This window comes from Oscarella lobularis, chromosome 15 (genome assembly GCF_947507565.1).
Source record: "Oscarella lobularis chromosome 15, ooOscLobu1.1, whole genome shotgun sequence".
In the NCBI taxonomy this organism is placed as follows: Eukaryota; Metazoa; Porifera; class Homoscleromorpha; order Homosclerophorida; family Oscarellidae; genus Oscarella; species Oscarella lobularis.
The window spans coordinates 1,777,443-1,799,825 of record NC_089189.1 but is presented as its reverse complement, the minus strand read 5'-3'; the positions used below and the strand labels follow the sequence as shown (position 1 = coordinate 1,799,825).

Here is a 22,383-nt window from a genome sequence, read left to right as displayed (position 1 = left end):
TGAACTGAATTAGAGTAAGCGTGAAATCGATGGACGCGCGATTGCCTCGGGGCCGAAGACGAGGAAGGGGCGGAGCTGTTTTCAAAGAAAGCGATCGTTCGCCTTCAAGCGACCGGCCCCGCGCCTTCGAGAAGCATCCTTCGCAAAGACAGAGCGTGTCGAAAGACAAGAAAGGCGCTTGGAATGCTTGTACCTATCTAACGACACATTGTCCGTTCTTTTTCCTTCGGTTCGGCGAAATAGATTTCCGCCAGCCAACTGTATACGTCGGAAGGTAAGACTAACGACGTCGCTGTCGTTTCACGAGATTGAGCGTGTTCGAGTACAGTACGCGAATCGAGATGTAGAAAGATCGATTATACGGGGATTCACTTTCATTGAGCATTCTGCCTTTCCTCGGCGTTCCTTCACTCGGAATAGAAGAAAACAAAGTATTAGTGGCTTTAAATCCCCTTCTTCATGTGATTGAAAAGAATTGTAGTTTCAGTGAAACAACGTCGGCTGAGATCGTGAAAATTTCTTTCGTTCAGACAACGAAACCTCATTCAACGCTTCTTAATATAAAACGAAATGGCCAAAATCCTATTTCCCGAGCCTCGAACTGAACACGAGAGTGCGTTCATAGGGGATGAATTGCATCTCTTCGGTGGAAGAAACGAGAAGAACCACTATTTCCCCCGCAACGAAATTTGGACTTGTAACGTCCAAGAAGGGAAGAAATGGATCCGCCGTTTCGCTGAAGGAAAAAATATTCCTCCTCCTTGCATCGGAGCACAATGCGTGGTCATCAATGGGATCATGAATTCGTACGGGGGATACAAGGAAGGCTACAGGGGTTTTCTGGGAGAGGTGTTTTGTTTGGATCCGAAGAAAATGAAATGGATCCAATTAGCCACGCCCATATATAGAAAGAAACCATGGCAACGCTACGACTGCTGTTTGTGGGCCATTGGAGGAAGAATGATCATGTTTGGGGGATTCAGCTATGACATTCCTCAAGATGGTCTCCAATCAGGAGCACAATGCAATGGTTGGGTGAATAATGAGATTTATGAATTATTATTTGAGAAAGGAAGAGAAAAAGGTATAAATTGAAATATGGGAATAAGTCAAATGTTGATGATTAGGATATTGGTTGGATGTTGAATTAAGTGGAGAAAGACCACAACCACGTGCCGGTGCTACCATGGAAACGATTGATCAACATCGAGGATTACTCCATGGAGGGTGGGATGGTGGGAAATCATTTGACGATGCATTTGTGATTGATTTAAGAGAAAAGGTAAATCCTAATTATTTTTGGCGATAATTAATGAATTGTAATAGAAATGGATTTGCATCGATTTCCTTCCAAAACCATCCGCTCGACATTATCACAGAATATGTCGATTAATAAAAAGAGGATTCGAAAGAAACAATTGCTTTCTAATGATCGGCGGTTATAAGAAAGATTTTCTTGACAGCGGATATATAATTGATTTTGATGAGCAAAAATCACACAAGGTACATCATTAATTTGACTGCTATCAATAATTATATGAATGAAGATTGACTTGACCCCGGATGTGGCTCCCATTTGGAACCACACCCTTCACTGTGTAGCCAATCAAGACGGCTCTGCTCATCTCATTATTTCTGGCGGACATGACGTCAATAGAAAATGCCAGCAAATGATGAAAATTCTTACACTTGGTAATTAGAATCAATTTGTGATTTAATAATCAATTCATTGAATAGGTCCTTCAAACGAATCTTACACGAAAATTGAATCTCTTCTTCTCGCTACATCTACGTCAATTTCAGATGATCGACTTAGCATCCGGGACGTTGACCAACAAATGGAAAGAATGCGGTATACAAGTTGTTTTGCATGAACAAAGATTTCAATATCAAACCAATGTGGCTCATTTTTGATAGAGAACAATTCGAAACTCTTCAAGCTGGAAAGTACGACTTTGCTAATTGCATATCTACATTTCTTATGCGATTTATATGAAGCTCTGAACTGACTGCTCGTTGCCGTGATCTTCAAAGGCAAATTCAACAACAAAGGTGACTTTTCAACAAAATATAGATGCTATGACGTCATTCTGAATAATGACTTCAGACATGCCATGGAAGCTGAGAGCAGAAGCCATGAAGCAGAAAAGTACTTCTTACTCTTTGGTCATGAGATATCGACCTCGGAAATAGTTTCGTATGTTTTAGAAATGAAATAAGGAGGCAGCTTCATGATGAACGCCAAGCCCATGAGACGGAAAAGTATGCTCGAATCAATTCTGAATTTATATTTAATTGTAACCTATTACTTTTTGCCTTTAGAAACGATATCAGAACGCAACTTCGCGCTGAACGACACACGTTTGAGTCGCAACGCCAATCTTTTCAATCTCAACGTCAAGCCTTGGAATCACGATGCCAAGGGCTCGAGTCTCAACGTCAAACTCTTCAAGACTCGCTCCAAGAATCGCGACGCAGTCTCGACCAATTTGTTCAAGTTCTAAACATTAGCCCGCAGCAGATAGAACTCACTCAGGACAAGCTTGGAACAGGAGCATATGCAGGTAAAAATAAACCAATTTACAAATATACTTTACAATAATTAATTAAGACGTGCTCATTGGCCATTGGCACGGCATGGACGTTGCTGTCAAGCAATTCCACGAACTCATCACGACCGAGAGAACGATTCCCACTTTTCGAAGAGAAGTTCTCACGGCCAGTCGACTCCATCATCCAAACATCGTGCGAGTATGCGGTGCTATAATGAGACCAGGTCTTCCTTTTCAAATCGTCTCCGAATTACTTGAGGGATCGGTTAGCGAAGTGATGGATGCCGCTCACTCGTCCGGCTCCTATCTCTCTACGTATGAGCAGCTCTCAATTGCAGTCGAAATGACGTCGGCTATTACGTATCTCCACGAGCTCTCTCCCCGTCCATACGTTCACGGTGATATTCGTCCGACGAATGTCTTGGTGACGAGGGATATGAGAGTCAAAGTCGCCGATTTGGGAGCTGCCCACCTGCTAGACAGCTCCAAATCAGTCGGTCCTCTCAGCCCAAATTATCTCGCTCCAGAACGAATGGCACCTACGTCGGCACACAGCTCGCTGCCCAGCGACGTCTATAGTCTGGGCGTTTCGCTGATTGAAATATTCACCGGAGTGGGACCGATTCCGGAAGAGAGAAGTGGCCAGCTAAGCGACTTAGTCAATCGTGCTCAGTTGCACGAAATCTGCTCAAGAATGATTGCTGGTGAAAGAGTAGAACGTCGTCCTACGAGTGGCGAATGCCTAACAGCTCTAAGAAGGGAAATAGCAGAACTGCTACGTTTGGGTATTCCGCCAATGAAGAGACTCGCAAAGGGAAAGTTTGGAGGAGAGGGAGAGAATCGTCGCCACAAAGTTGTACTGTCTGAAGTCCTTTTTTAGATAGGCCGAGTATTGCGTTCGTGTTGCACGTTGAACAGCGGTTTTTGTGTGACGAATTTGAAATTTTGATTCCGTATAAAATAGAACTAGCCGAATTGTTAAACGTCAACATTGGCCAATTGCTATCTCATCGCATACGTTGTCAACGCAACAAAATAATAATAGGAATGAAGTCTGAGAGTAAGACGGCAAGAAACGGCTTAATTAATTAAAGGACAACAGTGGGTACTCGTCAAAAATACAGACTCGCGCTGGCATAAAAGTAGGAGAAAGCGCAATATTGCCTTGAGAAATGGTCTAAAGCACGTGGCGGCTGCTAGCTAACGTCCGAGGGAGGGGAGCTACTAATCTCTACACGCCCTACCCTACTAGCAGCCGCCGACTAATGCCTAATTATCAAGGCGCAAGTACCCGTGCACACTATCATAGCTATGCAATGAAAACTAATACGTGAAAACTGATACGTGAAAACTGATACGTTCTCAACTACCTGCACTGCAAACGACTGCTGCCCCTTTATGCACTCTTTGCTTCCTACCTAATGTGAGAGGTTTCATGCATGCTATGCCACTAAGCCATCGCATGAGCCCCAACTCGTTCTCGATCAGACTGTCGGAAATCGAACCGTAACGTTTAGATTATGTTGGACAAAACGAGGCCAATGACACAGCATGCAATCAATCTCTTTATGTACGATGCAAAGAGACCCCGACTCCTAAGTGCACGCCTACACCACTGGGGACCCCCCCTAAAGGAATGAGACAAACCTTATGCACAATCCATTCACTCTTCGTTTGGCAAAGACATCGACGTAAAACCTAGAAAGAGCAATACGTCGTCACCCAAATTATACAAGGTTGCATTCTTTAACTTGTCGAAGCGCGTGACGCACGGCTGAAGCGCGAGAAGAGCATCATGGAGAGTGGGTCTAAAGTGGGGGCCCCCAGAATAAAACGTCGTCAGGAAGCCACAGAAATCTTCAATTCGAACTGTATTGGAGTAAGCGTGGAAGCCATAGACGCGCGATTGCTTACGAGGGAGCGGATGCACGCCGTCCACTCCGCGATGAGAAAGGGGGCGGAGCTGTTTCCGCGACCGCGCCTCTGAGAAGCATCTTTGCAAAAGACAGAACGAGTCCAAAGGCAAGAAAAGGCGCTACGAATGCTTGTAACTATCTAACGACACATTGTCCGTTCGTTCTTCTCCTCTCCTAGCTTCGGTCCTGCGACTTATGTTTCCTCCTGTCAACTACAGTACGTAAACAAAATTTCATGTGCGCTAACGATGACGCGACAGATAGAAGGCTTCTAATTCTAATTCCCTTAGCCGAAAAGCTTTTATGTTTGGAGATTACGTCACTGTGGTAAGATAATAGGAACCGGAAAGGGCCTACTCATCTGATTTAATTATTGCAATAATTATTGCAGAAGTGTCACCTCGTCCGTATATTGCACTAATTAATGACACTATTATGCAAAAGAGTCGAACGTCCATTGCAATATGTATTGCAATAAATATTGCAGAAGAGTCGACCGATCCCATGAGTCGACCGTACCTTGCAATAAATATTTATTGCGGACGAGTCGGCCCTCCCTTTGTAAAATATAATGCAAAAATTATTGCAAATTAGTCGGCCCTTCCCCTTACCGTTAATTTGCAAAAATAATTGCAAATGAATCAGCCCTTCCCTTAGCAATATTTATTTCAATAACTATTGCAGATGAGACGGCGTTTCCCTTTGCAATAAATATTGCAAAATTATTGCAAGGAAAGGACTGCCACATCTGCAAAAAATTAGTGCAGTGATACGCTTATCTGTATTCTACCGTACATCCTTATGAATCTAAGACTACGATCACGCTCTGTTGTATGTGACGCACAGTCCTAATGAAGCAAAGAAGAGTGTCACGCTCTCCTGTATGTTCTTAAGAATCACAGATGAATCCCTAAGAATCAAAGATGAAGGGCCAATCTCTCTAATACACGCAGATTTATCCCTTGGAATAGAAGATGAGAAAACAATCTCTCTAATATACGCAGAAGCATCCCTTAAAATCAAAGATGAGGAGCTAATATCTCCAATACAAGCAGAGGCATCCCTAAGAAAAAAAGATGAGGAGCCAATCTCACTCAAATGGGTACGCACAAGACTATGATTCATAAAAATGGGGAGGGTGAGGACTATAGAGACAGCGTAGCCTAGACTAATAAAAATAAACAACATTTGCTGCCATTTAGTACAGAGTTATCGGGTTCGAATAATAGGAATTTTTCTTTCAGAGAAGGCAGGCGTCAAGTGCCGCCTATGACTAATATAAACGCTGTCAAGTGCCGTCTAAGACAAAAGAAAAAGCCGTCAAGTGCCGTCTCTGACTAATATGAACGCCGTCAACTGCCGCTTATGACTAACATAAACGCCGTCAAGTGCCGTCGCTGACTAATACAAACGCCGTTAAGTGCCGCAAATAACAAATATGCACGCCGTCAAGTGCCGTCTTTGACTAATATATATGACGTCAACTGTCGTCTCAAACTAATAGAAACACCGTCAAGTACTGCATATGACTAAAATACGCGCAGTTAAGTGCCGTCTCTGACTAATAGAAACGCCGTCAAGTGCCGTATCTGACCAATATAAAATGCGTCAAGTGCCGTCTCAGACTCATAGTCAAGTGCCGTCTTTGAATAATAAAAACGCCGTCAAGTGCCGTTTCTGATTAATAGAAACCCCGTCAAGTGCCGTCTTGGACTAATAGAAATGCCGTCAAGTGCCGTCTCTGACTAATAGAAATGCCGTCAAGTGCCGTCTCTGACTAAAAGAAATGCCGTCAAGTGCCGTCTCTGACTAATAGAAATGCCGTCAAGTGCCGTCTCTGATTAATAGAAATGCCGTCAAGTGCCGTCTCTGTCTAATAGATACGCCGTCAAGTGCCGTCTCTGACTAATAGAAATGCCGTCAAGTGCCGTCTATGACTACTAGAAACGCCGTCAAGTGCCGTCTCTGACTAATAGAAATGCCGTCAAGTGCCGTCTCTGATTAATAAAAATGCCGTCAATTGCCGTCTCTGACTAATAGAAACGCCGTCAAGTGCCGTCTTTGACTAATAAAAATGCCGTCAATTGCCGTCTCTGACTAATAGAAACGCCGTCAAGTGCCGTCTTTGACTAATAAAAATTCCGTCAAGTGCCGTCTCTGACTAACAGGAACGCCGTCAAATGCCGTCTCTGACTAATAGAAATGCCGTCAAGTGTCGTCTCTGACTAATAGAAATGTCGTCAAGTGCCGTCTGTGACTAATAGAAATGCTGTCAAATGCCGTCTATGACTAATAGAAACGCCGTCAAGTGCCGTCTCTGACTAATAGAAACGCCGTCAAGTGCAGTCTCTGATTAATAGAAACGCCGTCAAATGCCGTCTCTGACTAATAGAAACGCCGTCAAGTGCCGTCTCTGATTAATAGAAACGCCGTCAAATTCCGTCTCTGACTAATAGAAACGCCGTCAAATGCCGTCTTTGACTAATAAAAATGCCGTCAAGTGCCGTCTCTGACTAATAGAAACGACGTCAAATGCCGTCTCTGACTAATAAAAATGCCGTCAAGTGCCGTCTGTGACTAATAGAAATGCTGTCAAATGCCGTCTATGACTAATAGAAACGCCGTCAAGTGCCGTCTCTGACTAATAGAAACGCCGTCAAGTGCAGTCTCTGATTAATAGAAACGCCGTCAAATGCCGTCTCTGACTAATAGAAACGCCGTCAAGTGCCGTCTCTGATTAATAGAACCGCCGTCAAATGCCGTCTCTGACTAATAGAAACGCCGTCAAGTGCCGTCTCTGACTAATAGAAATGCCGTCAAGTTCCGTCTCTGACTAATAGAAATGCCGTCAAGTTCCGTCTGACTAATAGAAATGCCGTCAAGTTCCGTCTGACTAATAGAAATGCCGTCAAGTGCCGTCTCTGACTACTGGAGACGCCGTCAAGTGCAGTCTCTGACTAATAGAAATGCCGTCAAGTGCCGTCTCTGACTAAAAGAAATGCCGTCAAGTGCCGTCTCTGACTAATAGAAATGCCGTCAAGTGCCGTCTCTGATTAATAAAAATGCCGTCAAGTGCCGTCTCTGACTAATAGATACGCCGTCAAGTGCCGTCTATGACTAATAGAAATGCCGTCAAGTGCCGTCTATGACTACTAGAAACGCCGTCAAGTGCCGTCTCTGACTAATAGAAATGCCGTCAAGTGCCGTCTCTGACTAATAGAAATGCCGTCAATTGCCGTCTCTGACTAATAGAAACGCCGTCAAGTGCCGTCTTTGACTAATAAAAATGCCGTCAAGTGCCGTCTCTGACTAATAGAAATGCGGTCAATTGCCGTCTCTGACTAATAGAAACGCCGTCAAGTGCCGTGTTTGACTAATAGAAATGCTGTCAAGTGCCGTCTCTGACTAATAGAAATGCCGTCAAGTGCCGTCTCTGACTATTAGAAATGCCGTCAAGTGCCGTCTCTGACTAATAGAAACGCCGTCAAGTGCCGTCTCTGACTAATAGAAACGACGTCAAATGCCGTCTCTGACTAACAGGAACGCCGTCAAGTGCCGTCTCTGACTAACAGGAACGCCGTCAAGTGCCGTCTCTGACAAATAGAAAGGCCGTCAAGTGCCCTGTCTGACTAACAGAAACGCCGTCAAGTGCCGTCTCTGACTAATACGAAATACGTCAAGTGCCGTCTACCGGTATGACTAATATACACGCCGTCAGGTGCCGCCTTTGACTAATAGACACGCCGTCAAGTGCCGTACAGTCATTCATTAAGAATTAATGGCGAAAGTCACGCTCTCTAGTATTACGTTGTACAGTCCTTATTAATCATACCTTTGCAAGAGGGCAGGCGATTCAGCTTATTCAAACCCCTGGAGCCTGACCTTTTAATGTCAGGCAACCCTCTCACAGGGAGTAGCTATCCGTCTTCTTTCCTCTACCTCCTATTTCTAGAAGAAAGAAAGAAAATTTAGAAGGATATGCCTTGTATCAATGATGGAATTGCTTTGAAAAATTAACTTTCTTTTTGTGACGTGCTGTGAAAATGTTTAAAAATTCCCTAAGATTGCAAAGGCAATAAAGAAAGGACAATACATTTTGCCATGAAATTTCGACCTTAAATTTAAGTTTTCGAGCCTGAGTAAAAGAGATTCAATAAATAAGTAAATAAAATAAATGTAATAATTTTGTACATTGTTCCAAAAATTGTTATTTTTATCTTGATTTTTTACGATGACTTCGGATAGATGAATCGAGTGGAGAGATAAAGAATGAAAATCCAGAATTTATTGTGAGTTCTATTGTAAAACTCTTAACTCAAAACTAATTTGAAAGATAAATAATTAGTTACCGCTCTTCCTTCAACAAAAGAATTTATCTCGACTATGATGACGTCCTAAATTGAAACTTCTAAAAGCCAAATATTTCATGATTTCGACCAATAGTACGACAACGTACCTCATTGACGGAGGAAAAGGGGTCGTTCTTTATGAGCCTTTAAAATTTTCAACTCACTATTCAATTTTCTTTCTTCAGGCCACTTCGACGGCCACTTACACTATTAGTACTTTTTTCTCATTTTTGACTACAAAAAATAAGACTACAAAAAAACCATAAATCAAATCAAAAGGCATTAAAAAGTTGTTTAATTAAAAGGCACGTGTACACCTGGAGAATGCATCGCGAGGGCCCTTTATCCCAAGGGCTTCCCAACGCGGGGCCCCCCTCATCCCTATTCTATTACAATTATGAAGAAGAAGAAGACATGAAATGATAATGATAAATGATAATGATGATAAATGATGATGATAAATGATGACATTGATGATATAGGGGCGGTTAGCCGAAGTGTTGCACGTGTTTAGCTGAAGTGTAGGACCCCTAAAGCTTGGTGGATGCTTCCTATCGTCTATATCTCTTTTAGCATCCTAAATGCACCACTGCTTTTTCCTTATCCTCTATTCTTCCCTATTCTATTCATGACGCACGCCCATTCGCCGGAACGGGGTGCGTCATCGCGAGCGGCTCGAAACCTCTAACTACAAAAGTCACTAAAAATAGCCGCTCGCCAAACGGAAATGACGTAACACGACTTCACGAACAAAACACACGGACAACACTCAAAGGATTCTCTAACAGGGGAGGGGGACGATTAGTCTTTAGAGATTAGCCCTAGCTAGCGTTATGCGCGGATGGGATGCGCTTGGGGGCCCCGGCCTAGGGGATAACACGCACCTACACAAACATGCACGCGTACACGAGAAAACAACCGCGCGCGAGCTAAAAAAAGGAGCTACAAATTCCCCCACTTGCTTTGCGACGTCCTCTTCGCTCCGATGAGCTCTTCGATCTTCATTCTCCGCGTCGGCGCGTCGTGTCGTCGCGCGTTCGCCGCGTCCACGCGCGTGCGAACGATCTGGAAAGAGAATTCGACGCCTGCATAGTGAATAGACGCGATTTGCTTACCGATTTCGAAGTGGAGAGCCGCGTGCTTTGTGCGTGCCTCGCGCGCGTTCTCTCGCGCGATCTGCACGTCTAGAGACAAAGGGACGCTGCAATTGCACGCGATCACTCTGGCTTAGCCTCGCGTAGCCAGGCCCTTCTCCCTGATCTCCCGTATAAACACGGGAGGGGAGAAGGGCCTGGTACTTCTAAGGTGCGAAAAGGTCACGTGGGACCCCCCTTTGGGGGCAGCGGTCAGTCATGTGCTTCTTTAAATACTTGTCTTAACACCAAGGTAGTATCGCTCTCGTGCACTCGTGCTTAGGTCTCGTGCAGGACCATGGCTCTCGTGCAGGGACTTGGCTCTCGTGCTTCTCTTCGCTAGCGCACTCGACCAACCATGGAACCTGGTTTTTACGAAGATCGCGTTGCCTGGTAGGCAGATTTGCAGGTTTTCGCACAATCTGCATGGTCTGCTTTTTTTGGTGACATGTAGGCTGAGAGAACAATATGTTGAGAGTAGTGCTCATTATGTTTCTGTGGCGGATGTTCACAACGATTTACGAATATACGCTAATGTCGATTTAAGTTCCACGGAGATGGGACGAGTGACGAAAAGGGCATTCCCTCACATCAGCAGGACCAAGCGCAGCATTGGATGGACCTACACAGGAATTCGAAAGAAAATAAAAATTGAAACGCGAGAATGTATTTTATGTGACCTTTCTCGGGTGACATGCAAATGTTAATTCATTCTTTCCTCACAGCCTCAACCCAAGCTACTTCGTCAATAGATTGGGAGGCTGTGCACCGTTGCCTATCGGTCGAGATGCAGAATCTCGTCTCTTCTGACGAGGGCTATTTAGATGTGGATGTCACTGAGCAGTGCCGCGCAATGAGAGCCATGGCTCCGAATTTGTGGAGGGTGATGGGAAGTGTCATGGGCTGCAGGAACAAGAAGGCGCCTGACGATTTTGTTCTGAACGTTGTATCCCTGATGATGAAGCAAAGATCAAGAATGAAAGCAGCAAAAGCTTTTCCACAGCTTACATCGTTATTTCTCATTAGTCACGCTGCTCCTAAACAAGTATTTCAAATACTTGTTTTTTGCATTAGACTTCTTTTCATATGTTATTTAGGTATTGGCGGCTATGAACACCTTGGGGCTGTGCATGTCCTACACTGCCTCGTGGGACTATCTCAGAACAGTGGCTAGCAAGAATGTAGTCCCGGAACGACAACCATTCTGTCCAAGGATTTTGTCCTACGACAATCTTAATATTACCAAAAATGTGCACCACGAGCGCCAAGGTAAACAGACGAAACGGTTCATGCAACCGCGGTTCAAATTCTGTTCAGGGCATCATCAAGAAAGGTGGGATATGACCACACGCTTAATAATTGATTATGAAGAGGATGTCGTTTTGCAGTCACTACCGCTTGCACAAAAAGTAATGAAAATTTTAAACATAGCAATTATACAGGCTTGCTTTAGTCCATCTCTCGATCCAGTTTGCGTGATCAAGACATTCTTCCGTCTCCACAAGACAACGACAGCGTCTTCCAGTCTGGCGTAGACTTCATAATGCGTTTTCTTGTTTCGAGATTCAAGTCATTTTTTCCTTTATCCAACGTCAGTCCTAAACGAAAACATCACAAGCAGCCAACGAAGGCACGTATTACACCTTTGCCCATATTGGATGTCAACGAAGGGAAGACAGACGGCAACATCACCGTCCTAGATAGTTTTGCTGCAGACATAAGAAAAAAGGACATAACTCCCGAGGTAGTATGATAAGCTTTACCGTTGCTTCATTCGTTCCAATTTATCATTAGGCAGTCGTAGGCGATCAGCTTACTTGCAAGAATATTCGAGGTGCCAAGCGGCTTCGAACCCCAGAGCCCTGTCCTTTGAACACCTTGCACTGGGCTAAAGAATCACCAGGCAAGATTTACATAGTAACAGTAGCGGACTAACTTTTGTCTTAGGCGATTTTCATTTCTTGTGGGAGTGCTTGGGGCTGTCACTTCAGTTTTTATGGGGAAATGAGAAATCTCCTGGAACCGCCTGTCATCTCAAAAATCTGATTGGCAGACAAATGGTCGATGCAGCAGCAAAGAAGTTTCAGTCCTCGGATGAATTTTTTCGTCATGTGAGCGGAGATATAATTGAATGTGTAGCCCATCTTCGAATGTCGATTTACGTAGGTTTTCAATGCTCATCTAACTGCTGCTATCTGCTGTCACTACAACATAGAAAGCTCATCTGACTGCGTAAAATTACCGGAAGAAAACCAAGCAGAGTGGCTGAAGCAAGAGGCTGAAACAATATTTAACAAAACGATCAAGATAAAAACGCCGCCATTTCCTGAAATCGACGTAGACGAAGTCTACATGTACCACCGAACTCTGCTTCATATGGGATTTATCTACGTTAATCTAAGAGAATCGATTCAGTACGAAAACGGAGAAGAAATAATTAGAATGTGGCGCTTTTGGTTTCTCCACCTACTTGGCGGTCACAAAGTGAATTATTCTACGGAGGCTGCCAATCTGCTAGCAAACCTGGCGGCAGATTGGGCTCCGGAAACAGCATACATTCACAAACATTATAGGACTGTTAATGTAAGTGGAAAACCAGGACACGGAAAGCCAATTGACCAGTTGGTCGAACACTACAATCTGTAAATTATTGAATATTGAGCTATGCAATGTCTTACCTTGCTTTTTAGGATAATTAAAAATGCGGTACGAGCTAGCGGCGGAGCATTGACGAAAAAGCATCTCACTCTCGTGTCGGAAGTAGCGATGGAAATTTTGGATGGCTCTAGAAAGTTTGAAGACAAATTGGGCATTGCAAAGACATCCACGCACACCATTCGTTCCTGTGACGATGACGTCCAAAAGATGGTTGCAGTACTGCTGGAAGAGGAAGTTGTCACCATGAAATGTGACAGAAAATGGATAGAATGGGATTTCGTCGATCCAAGACGAGAAGGAATCCTGAAAGTAGAGAACGGGTGGCTCCAAAACTACCTGCAGAAGAAAATTGCTGAGGAGACTGTCGAAAGCCAAAAGAGGACGGTTGATGATGTAGAAGAAGTGCAAGGGCTCTGAAAAGCATGCTACGAAAGATCATTTATTATTTAATTAATAGCCTTCGAACAATAGCTGTGTTCGCTAGCAACCATCTTTGAAGCTTTAGCCATGCAATCGTTAAGCGCAATTGAGAGAGATGAGGCGTACTTTTCATTGAGGCCAGTAGCAGCCTGAATATTGTCAACTGTACGTAGCACTGCACAGTTGTCCCGTACGTGAGACAGCAGACGATTACTAACGATGGCTTCAGCGCCGAGGCAAGACAGGCCGCTATTTTCGAACTCTCGTTCCCTCCATTCATAGAGAGACCTGTCTATGTACCAGTCGCCTGTTGAAGGTGAATTGTCGCCTTTTGATTTTCGCTTTCTCTTCAAGTTTCCGCTGGTTCGCTTTCCTCTGGCTTGCCTTGGGTAGACAAAGAGACCGTATGGATCTTCTCCTTCTTTGTTGCAGTTAGAGCAGCACGGGTGCCCAGCTTGATCCTCAGCGCTGTACGAGGATTCCAAGTATTGGCAGATTTGCTTCCTCAAGCAAGTCTTTTCCTGGAGAATTTTGTCCAAATCTGTTTTATTACTCTTCTTGCTAGAAGGCCTGTAGAGGAGGACACAGGTGGCAGGACTGCCATCACGACCAGCTCGACCGAACATCTATGGTCATTTGATTAGTTAGCTGCCGAAGCCTATGTTGTTTACTATTCTACCTGAAACATGCCCTCGACGGTATCAGGTGATCCGTAACAAACAACAATTCTGACGTCACTAATATCAATTCCCTAAATAATAAAATAACTTTGACAAGAAAAATAGATTGCAATTTATAAAACTACCATTCCAAATCCGACGGTAGCGATGACGAGAACTTTGCGTCCCTCTCGAAAATCCCTTTCTGTTTGACGTCTTATTTCTGTGGTTAGGGATGAGTGATGAATTGCGACTTGGTCTGGATACTTTGAATGAAAGATTTCCCATATGTCCGTGGCAACATTTTTTGTTTTGACAAATATTATTGTCTTCTCTTTTCCTGAAATCAGGGATTCCATGACAGGTTGAAGAGATGCCTAGTGAATAAGAATAGAAGTGTAAGCATTAGGTACGTCAAATGAGTGATGAACCTCGTGCGTTTGACGTTGCTTCAGAAACCATATGTACAGGTTGGGTCTGTTTATAGTTGTTACGACGAAATTTGGGTTTTTCAGCCCAATTCTTTCTTCTATTGTAATCTTTGTACGTTTTGTTAGAGTTGCTGTTAGTGCCATGACCGGGCATGCAGCGACGTCTCGAAGACGTCGAAGAAATTTAAAGTCCACTCTAAAGTCATCACCCCTGTACCATTAGATGATTGTGTACAGGCATTCTAGTGAATTCTAAACTATTGCTTACCATTCTGCAACGCAGTGAGCTTCGTCGATTGCTATTAGGACGAGACGCTTAGATAGGGTCTTCATAGTCTGAAGCCAGAATGGGTGCACCGCACATTCAGGGGACAAATAAACTGAGCATGGAAACGTTATAAAGAAAAACCACAGTTATTCTAGAAACGTACAGTATTGAAAAGTCGACAAGTCTTCAGCGGTTAAGAGCTTGGCTTGTGCAACGGTAACGCAAGCTACGGCTGACATCTGAAGGTTTTTCAGCTTGAAAACCTGCTCGACAAAGTTGTATCTGTCGTTGATCATCACTTGGCGTCTGTACCTGTTCTCTCATCAGGGCGCTAAGAGGACTAACTATAACAGCGCAGGAAGACTTTCCAAGTAAGCGAGGTGGAAGCTGGTAGCAAAGGGATTTTCCACCATTCGTTCCAAAACGAACTACCACGTCTTCCCCCCTCGCTATGCTCAGGATGGCATCTAACTGCCCCGGACGAAAGTCCGAGAGCTGAAAGTCGTTCCGTAGAACGTCGCAAGCCAAGGTTGTCAGTGGCGGCTCTATTTTGAAAGACGCGGTCCTGCAAGCGAAGTGCGCTAGCGAAGAGAAGCACGAGAGCCACGAGACCTAAGCACGAGTGCACGAGAGCGATACTACCTTGGTGTTAAGACAAGTATTTAAAGAAGCACATGACTGACCGCTGCCCCCAAAGGGGGGTCCCACGTGACCTTTTCGCACCTTAGAAGTACCAGGCCCTTCTCCCCTCCCGTGTTTATACGGGAGATCAGGGAGAAGGGCCTGGCTACGCGAGGCTAACTCTGGCTGAACTTACCGCGTTCTGCTGTGTGGCTTCTGTGACGGGACCCGTTGGTCCGGGGTAGGTGTTAATATCTAGCGGGTGGCTCTCGATGCTAATAGATATATCTTTACACACGTTACATGGTGACACGAGTGCGATTCGCTTCTTCATATGGAAACTCGCTCTCACGCTCGCTCTGTTCCGAAATCGGGATTACAGGCTACACCGCTCGCTCCTTCGTCGCAGGCTGGTTCGTCTGGGCTCGCTACGACACCTCGGCGTCGCCTTCTACCACCGACGCCTGAGCCGTATCGTCCTCCGAATTTTCCCCCGCCAGCTCCGCTCAAGGTCAGGGGCAGCTTAGCGCAGTCTTGGAGAGATTGGCGACAGCAGTGGAACGCATATCTCACTGTCATGCGTTTTCACGACCAACAGGACGATTACCTTGTTGCGCTCTTTCTGTCGTGTATCGGTCCCGTGGGAACACGGATCTACAACGGACTACCCTTCGCAAACGAAGACGACAAGCAGACGCTGCGTTGCGTTCTCCGGCTGTTTGACGAGAAGTGCATTGGCGAAATCAATCCTATCTACGAGCGCTACGTTTTCACTTGTCGCAACCAAACGCCCGATGAAGACTTCGAACAGTTTCTCACCGATATTCGTCAACTTATCGACCGCTGTGATTACGGCGCCCTCACGGACGATCTCCTTCGCGACCGCATCGTCCATGGGATACGCGACGAACCGCTCCGACAGCGTCTCCTCTCGAAAAAGGACCTCACCCTCGAGAAATGCATCCTTATCTGTCGATCGTATCAGAACACGGCTCGACAGATGTCCGTGATGCGACAGGCAGGTGGAGATTCACACAAGACGCCGGACGACGAGTCGCTTCACGCCTTTCAACACGGTCGAACGCACAAAGGCAAGCCGAAGGCGCAAAGAAAAGCCGCTGACACCGCCGTCATCAGCGAATGTCGCAACTGCGGTGGATCACACGATCGGGGAAAGTGCTCGGCGTTTGGCAAGACATGCGGCCACTGCGGCAAAGCCAACCATTACACTCGAGTGTGCCGGTCGAAGCAGCGCGGTGAGCCAGCGGTACGCCAGATGTGCGAAGATACGGTGGCGACGCTCTCTGACTCGGATGACGAAGAAGTGATCATGCACCTGACGCTCGAGACTTCGGACGACGAATCGGTCGCAACAGTGAACGCGATGCGCGACGTAGACGACAAATTTCCGAAGAAACTCGAGACGATTCTTGACGTCAATGGCCGTCAGGTCCGGTTTCAACTAGACACTGGGGCAGGTTGCAATACTATCCGGGAGTGCGATCTTCCCGAGGACGCCCGGATCGCGCGCACTAACAAAGTCTTACGGTTATATGACAAATCGACCGTCCCGCCGGCTGGAGAATGTGAGTTTCGCGTTCGATATATAAAAGGTAAACGCTGGTACCGTGGTAAATTTCTCGTCGTGCGCGATGCTCCGGTTTCGATATTGGGATCCTCTGCGTCAATACAAATGGGGTTTCTCAAAGTGCGACCGCAGTTTTTGCATGCTGTCACTGCGACGGAGCAGGTCAAGCCGGGCACACCCGTCTCTCTTTCAAAAGAGGACTTGCTTCGCAAATATCCAGCGGTATTTGAAGACAAGTTAGGCACCTTTCCGGGAGAAGAGACTCTGGAGCTAGACCCCAGTGTCCAGCCTGTTAAACTTCCGACACGTAGACCACCTATCGCGCTGAAGGAACGTTTTCGTGCTGAGTTACAACGCCTCGAGAAACAAGGTGTTATCTCTCCTGTTACACGCCCAACCGATTGGGTCTCGGCTCCTGTTATAATTCCCAAACCGAACGGAAGCATACGTCTCTGCTTGGATCCCAAGCCGCTCAATCGAGCTCTTAAACGCTCCCACTATCACATGCCAACACTGGAGGACATACTTCCGGAGTTGGACACCCCGAAGGTTTTCTCCGTGGCAGATGTCCGAAATGGGTTCTGGCATGTCCTTCTTGACGCCTTTTCCCGCAGCCTCACAACCTTTGGAACTCCGTTTGGGCGTTATCAGTGGAATCGGTTGCCTTTCGGAATTGCTCCGGCGCCAGAAATTTTTCAACGTCGTCTCCTTCAATGCCTTGAAGGATTAACCGGTGTCTATGTCGTAGCGGACGATATTCTTATTGTCGGTGACGGTCCCACTGAGAGCGCCGCAACAGCAGACCATGATCGCAAGCTCGTTCAACTGCTGGAGCGCTGCGCACAACTGCACATCCATTTGAATCTTGACAAACTGCAACTACGGGTTTCTTCTGTTGCCTACCTTGGTCACCTCCTAACCACAGCCGGTCTCAAACCTCATCCGAAAAAGGTTGCCGCTGTGGCTGACATGCCACCACCGACCGATGTACACGGCGTCCGGCGCATTCTCGGGGTTGTGAATTATTTATCTCGTTTTGTGCCGCACCTCGCTGATCTCTGCGATCCTCTTCGTAAGCTTACCCATCAAGACGCGTCCTGGCAATGGACTGAGGGAGAGCAAGCGGCCTTCGAGCGTATCAAAACTGCTATCTCATCAGAACCCGTCGTCTTGCGCTTCTACAAGCCAACCGAAAAGCTCACACTGCAATGTGACGCATCGGACGTCGGCATGGGAGCTGCTTTGCTGCAAAATGGTCAGCCACTTGCGTACGCCAGTGCTGCCTTCACATCGACCCAACGTGCTTACGCTCAGATCGAGAAAGAGCTTCTGGCAATCGTCTTCGGGCTGGAACACTTCCACCAGTACACGTTTGGGCGCGTGGTGCATGTGGAGAGTGACCACAAACCTCTCGAAGCAATATCACGCACGCCGCTGCACAGCGCCCCGCGCCGACTCCAGCGCATGTTGCTTCGACTCCACAACTATGACACCGTCATTGAATATCGCAAGGGTGCGGATCTACATATTGCTGACACTCTTTCGCGCGCTTACCTGGCGTCGGTGACTCACACCGAGGAGTTTGTCTCCTTCATGGATGAACTTGTTCACACGACTTCCGGACACGATGTCAATCTCTCCAGCCCAGCTCTCTGCGAAATACAACGTCACACTCAAGACGATGACTCGCTGCAGGCACTTATTCGTGTTCTTCGCTCTGGATGGCCTGACTCCAAACGTTCTCTACCCGTCACTCTCACACCCTACTTTGCAGTCCGTGACCAGCTCGTCGAGCAGGACGGAATCATCTACAAGGGCCAATGTGTTCTCATCCCTGAAAAGATGCGCACGGCGACTCTGCAGAAGCTTCACGCTTCTCACATCGGCATTAATGGCTGCGTCCGACGTGCTACCGATGTTTTATACTGGCCCGGTCTCACCAGCCAGTTGAAAGCCACCCTCCAGCAATGCGACATCTGTCGCTCGTACGATCTGCGACAGAGCAAGGAGTCACTTATCTCTCACGCGGTACCAAACCGTCCTTGGGCTAAGGTGGGCGCGGATCTATTTCAGTTTCGCGGAAAGTAATACCTCGTTTTGTCCGACTACTTCAGTAACTATGTGGAGGTCGAAAAGCTACCGACAACGGACTCTGCAGCTGTCGTACGCGCACTAAAACGACAGTGGGCGCGCCACGGTATACCGGATCTTCTTGTCAGTGACAATGGACCCCAGTTTTCGTCATCGACGTTTCGCACTTTCGCCGCAGCGTGGGGTTTTCTTCACGTCACAAGTAGTCCGGGGTATCCTCAGTCGAACGGAAAGGCCGAGAATGCCGTCCGCACCGTCAAGCGATTGTGGCGCAAAGCAGAAGAGGCAGGAGAGGACAAATGGCTCGCTCTTCTTGATTGGCTCAATACTCCGTCGGAGCACACTCGTTCAAGTCCGGCCCAACGTTTTTACTCACGCCGTACCCGCACTCTCCTTCCGACGGCGCCCGTGCTTCTTACTCCTAACGTGCCTTCCTCCGCGAATTCCGATCTGGCGGCTAGCAAGGCCAAACAAGCAAGTTATTATGATGCGTCGGCCAAAGACCTACCGGCCCTGTCCGTAGGCGACTCCGTGTTTGTACAACCAGTACCCCACGACTCGTCCGCTCCGTGGAAACCCGCCAAGATTGTGACATGTCTACCACATCGCTCGTACGTCGTTGAAATGCGAAGCGGCAACAGGCTTCGGCGCAATCGCCGTCATCTTCGATTAGCCACAAACCGAAAGGCTACGCCCACTGTTTCTCTGTCATCGCGTCCGACCTCGTCGTCCACGCGTCCTTCTTCGCTCCGCAGTGCTTCCCCGTCGTCGTCGCACCCACAACCCTCGCGCGGACGTCACACTCGCTCAGGCCGCCAACTCGAGCTCCGGCGTATCTGCAAGAGTACGTGACGTAGGGCACTTAAGGGAAGAAAGGAAAAGGGGTACTGTTCTTCTATGTCGTTCGTATATGTCTAAGGTAGTCGTACTGGTTCGTATATGTCTAACGTAGTCGTACTGAGTAAGGAAAGGGGATGTGACGGGACCCGTTGGTCCGGGGTAGGTGTTAATATCTAGCGGGTGGCTCTCGATGCTAATAGATATATCTTTACACACGTTACAGCTTCGACGTTCGCCACGTCGTCCAGCCGAATGAGTCCGGACACGCGCTCGCGAGAGAATGAAGTTTTGTGTGCGATGCGCTCTCGCTTGGTGCGCGAGGCGTCAAACGGTCCGACCAATGGGATGACGCGCTGCTACGGCGTAATTTGGTGTTTGGCAGTTGCGAACGATTCGATTAGATGAGAAAGTAATTTGACCAGTGTTCCGTGTCTGCGGTATTGCGTTCGCCAAATATGGTCATTTCCGGTTACGCCCAAGAAAGAAAATTCCAAATCTTTGGTGGAATACCGCCTGCACTGACGTTTTTGCTCGCTGGCCTTTTTAGCGTCATAGATATGCCGACCTTTTGCACGAAAAGACCGATGACGTCATCATATCGATGTTCTGATGTACAGTAGCCTTTGGGGGTTCTTTTCTAGTTATATTTATTTATTTAATTAGGCAAGAAAAGAGAAAAAAGAGATACTAAAAAATTCTTGTGTGAAATGCCTTCGGTCGATCGGCTTTGAGCTGACGTTTCCAATATCTGAGAACAAGTGATCAATTTTGCAGGAGCATTCTCCTCGCACATACGTCTGTGTCTTTGAGAAGGCAGATGATGTGTCCAGAAAACCTATCTCTGGCCAAACGATTTTTGGGAGAAAGTTTACCTGTTGTCACGTGAGCGTGTCGTCACCGCCTGACGTGACAGGAATCTGAGAACTTTTTTCGAATTTTTTTTCTTTTGGAAAAATATCATGAAACGGCTTTAGATCGGTTCGGAGAATTCTATCGTGCTCGATTCTCCTGATGCAAGCGGATGCGACCAACAAAGTAACCTGGCATACGGGATGTCGTGAACCCGTATATAAACGTGAAAAAACGGTCCGATCTTCCCTATAAAAGCTGCCTGTGACTCGACAACGGGTTCGCCAGCTTGCTAAGGAAGCTATTGCGAGGATGGATCGTTTATATGTCCAGTCAACGCAGTCGGAGCACGGAGTTTCGAGGTAAGAGAATCCGAGACGCCGCTTAGAAAGATCTACTACCCAACAGGGCCCACCACCGCACACACGCACACACGCACACGCAGAAACAATTACGCGCTAAGGCACAGAGACGCTAGACGTCGTTTATGAACACCTAAGGCGAATCCGTGCATATCTAACGCTTGGGATGCAGAGAAGTGAGAGAACCTTAGCTATCGCAAAAAATCATGCACATCTAACGCTTAGGATAAAGAGAACCCCAGTTATTACTACTGACTCTCCACCTTCTAATTCATTGCACACGACATACAGTACCACATCAGGAAGCTAGACTAAAACACTCACAACTTTGTTCGTATAGCTCGCCATGCCGACAGGAAATCAAATTGTTTGACCGAGAGCTTACACACGGGCACATTTTGTTTTGGTCGCCTTCTTCGCTTGTGTCAATGATCACTTTCTATTGACCGTTCGGTGAGTACAGTAGGTGATGACGTCACAGCACTTTGTGGCGAAGAGAAAAGTAGAACTGCTGGAGTGTTCACTCAGGTCAGGAGTATATACCGTACGCGACTGCTTGACTACTATACAATTTATAGATATCCTGTTCACTCAAGTTTTTTAGGATAATTCTGTTGGAACTGAGCCGTCGACAAATAAAATATAACCAGGCATTTATATCATGAAAAAGAGACCAAACTGAAACTTGTTCCCTTCGTCATAATACGGTATGATGTCATCAGAGATTCTAATGAGGCGTTAGAGCGCTATATACCAGACAGTCACGACGAATTTTGTCCGTTCATCTACGAGTCGACGGGCCGCTACTCCGCTAAGCTCGTGCTAAGAAGCCGGCCAAGCGTCATCGAAGGACGAAAAGTGGCCCAAATTGACGTCAACGTTCCTTTGAAGTTTCTTCGTACAACTAGGCTCTTTCGTGTAAGCATCTGAAGCGTTTCTACTGTTTTTCATTCGAAGGATGCCTCTATAGCTCCCAGAAACAAGCGACCGCGATCTGTTCGACGTCGAAGCTGTTACGCCCACTCTAAGCTCACGGACACTGGACGGCGCATCCACTCCCTTGTAAGCAATCTCGCGTCCCTCGCCTTCGCGCCCGCCCTCATACCATTCAAAGAGACGTTTTCTCTCGGCGACTGGACGACGTTTCGATCGGCGACCCCATATGGGAACCTGCTTGATACTTCGCTTAATCTATGAAAATTCTTCCACTTAATACAAAGTCAATGGATATCAAGGTTTGTTTCGTTCCTTTGGGGTCTCCAGTGGTGTAGGCAGGCACTTAGGGGTCAGGGGCCTCCTTGCATCGTACATAGAGATTGATTGCATGCTGTGCCACTGGCCACGTTTTGGGCATAGATCGATTTCCGACTGAATCTAAACTCTAGGGTTCGACTTCTAACAGTCTAATCGAGGGCGGGTTGGGGCTCATGCGAAGGCTTAGTGGCATAGCATGCATGAAACTCCCACGTTATGTACGAAGCAGAGAATGTAGACGGGACAGCATCTGGTTTTAGAGCAGGTAGATGTGAACGTGTCTGCATAACTACGATAGTGTGCACGGGTCCCTGCGCCATGCATTAGGGTTTAGTCGGTGGCTGCTAGTAGGGTAGGGCGGTATAGAGATTAGAAGGTTTATAGCTTCTTTT

General features: G+C 46.6%; 3 protein-coding genes and 2 long non-coding RNA genes across 10 annotated transcripts; 3 read left to right on the top strand and 2 right to left on the bottom strand.

Annotated features, from left to right (window-relative positions):
- The first annotated feature begins 337 nt into the window (after positions 1-337).
- On the top strand, positions 338-3,541 carry LOC136196370 (uncharacterized). 2 transcript variants are annotated; one of them, XM_065985909.1, is made up of 12 exons: positions 338-431; positions 482-1,084; positions 1,128-1,282; positions 1,327-1,503; positions 1,548-1,692; positions 1,738-1,852; positions 1,918-1,947; positions 1,999-2,052; positions 2,108-2,149; positions 2,209-2,262; positions 2,323-2,564; positions 2,612-3,541. In XM_065985909.1, the coding sequence occupies exons 2-12, from the start codon at positions 571-573 to the stop codon at positions 3,430-3,432; spliced, it is 2,349 nt and encodes a 782-aa protein (XP_065841981.1). In that variant the 5' UTR covers positions 338-431; positions 482-570; the 3' UTR covers positions 3,433-3,541. The 2 variants fall into 2 exon arrangements, with proteins under 2 accessions (XP_065841981.1, XP_065841982.1); XM_065985910.1 differs by having other exon boundaries at positions 393-431; positions 488-1,084.
- A 10,157-nt stretch (positions 3,542-13,698) lies between these two features.
- On the bottom strand, positions 13,699-15,341 carry LOC136196280 (uncharacterized). Its single transcript, XM_065985804.1, has 6 exons — positions 15,204-15,341; positions 14,699-14,998; positions 14,387-14,454; positions 14,119-14,329; positions 13,834-14,064; positions 13,699-13,779 (listed from the first exon to the last, which is right to left on the bottom strand). Exons 1-6 carry the CDS (start codon positions 15,339-15,341, stop codon positions 13,699-13,701), a joined length of 1,029 nt encoding a protein of 342 aa, XP_065841876.1.
- Positions 15,342-17,995, top strand: LOC136196279 (uncharacterized). Its single transcript, XM_065985803.1, has 2 exons — positions 15,342-17,850; positions 17,910-17,995. Exons 1-2 carry the CDS (start codon positions 15,342-15,344, stop codon positions 17,993-17,995), a joined length of 2,595 nt encoding a protein of 864 aa, XP_065841875.1.
- A 208-nt stretch (positions 17,996-18,203) lies between these two features.
- On the bottom strand, positions 18,204-19,383 carry LOC136196384 (uncharacterized). Its single transcript, XR_010672157.1, has 3 exons — positions 18,687-19,383; positions 18,295-18,587; positions 18,204-18,247 (listed from the first exon to the last, which is right to left on the bottom strand). It is a non-coding gene; the product is annotated as an uncharacterized lncRNA (long non-coding RNA).
- A 1,213-nt stretch (positions 19,384-20,596) lies between these two features.
- LOC136195875 (uncharacterized) lies at positions 20,597-22,082 on the top strand. Of its 5 annotated transcripts, none has more exons than XR_010672002.1 (6): positions 20,597-20,737; positions 21,078-21,190; positions 21,342-21,444; positions 21,499-21,655; positions 21,708-21,799; positions 21,852-22,082. It is a non-coding gene; the product is annotated as an uncharacterized lncRNA (long non-coding RNA). The 5 variants fall into 5 exon arrangements; XR_010672001.1 differs by having other exon boundaries at positions 21,495-21,655; XR_010671999.1 differs by having other exon boundaries at positions 21,078-21,265; positions 21,495-21,655.
- The last annotated feature ends 301 nt before the right edge of the window (positions 22,083-22,383 follow it).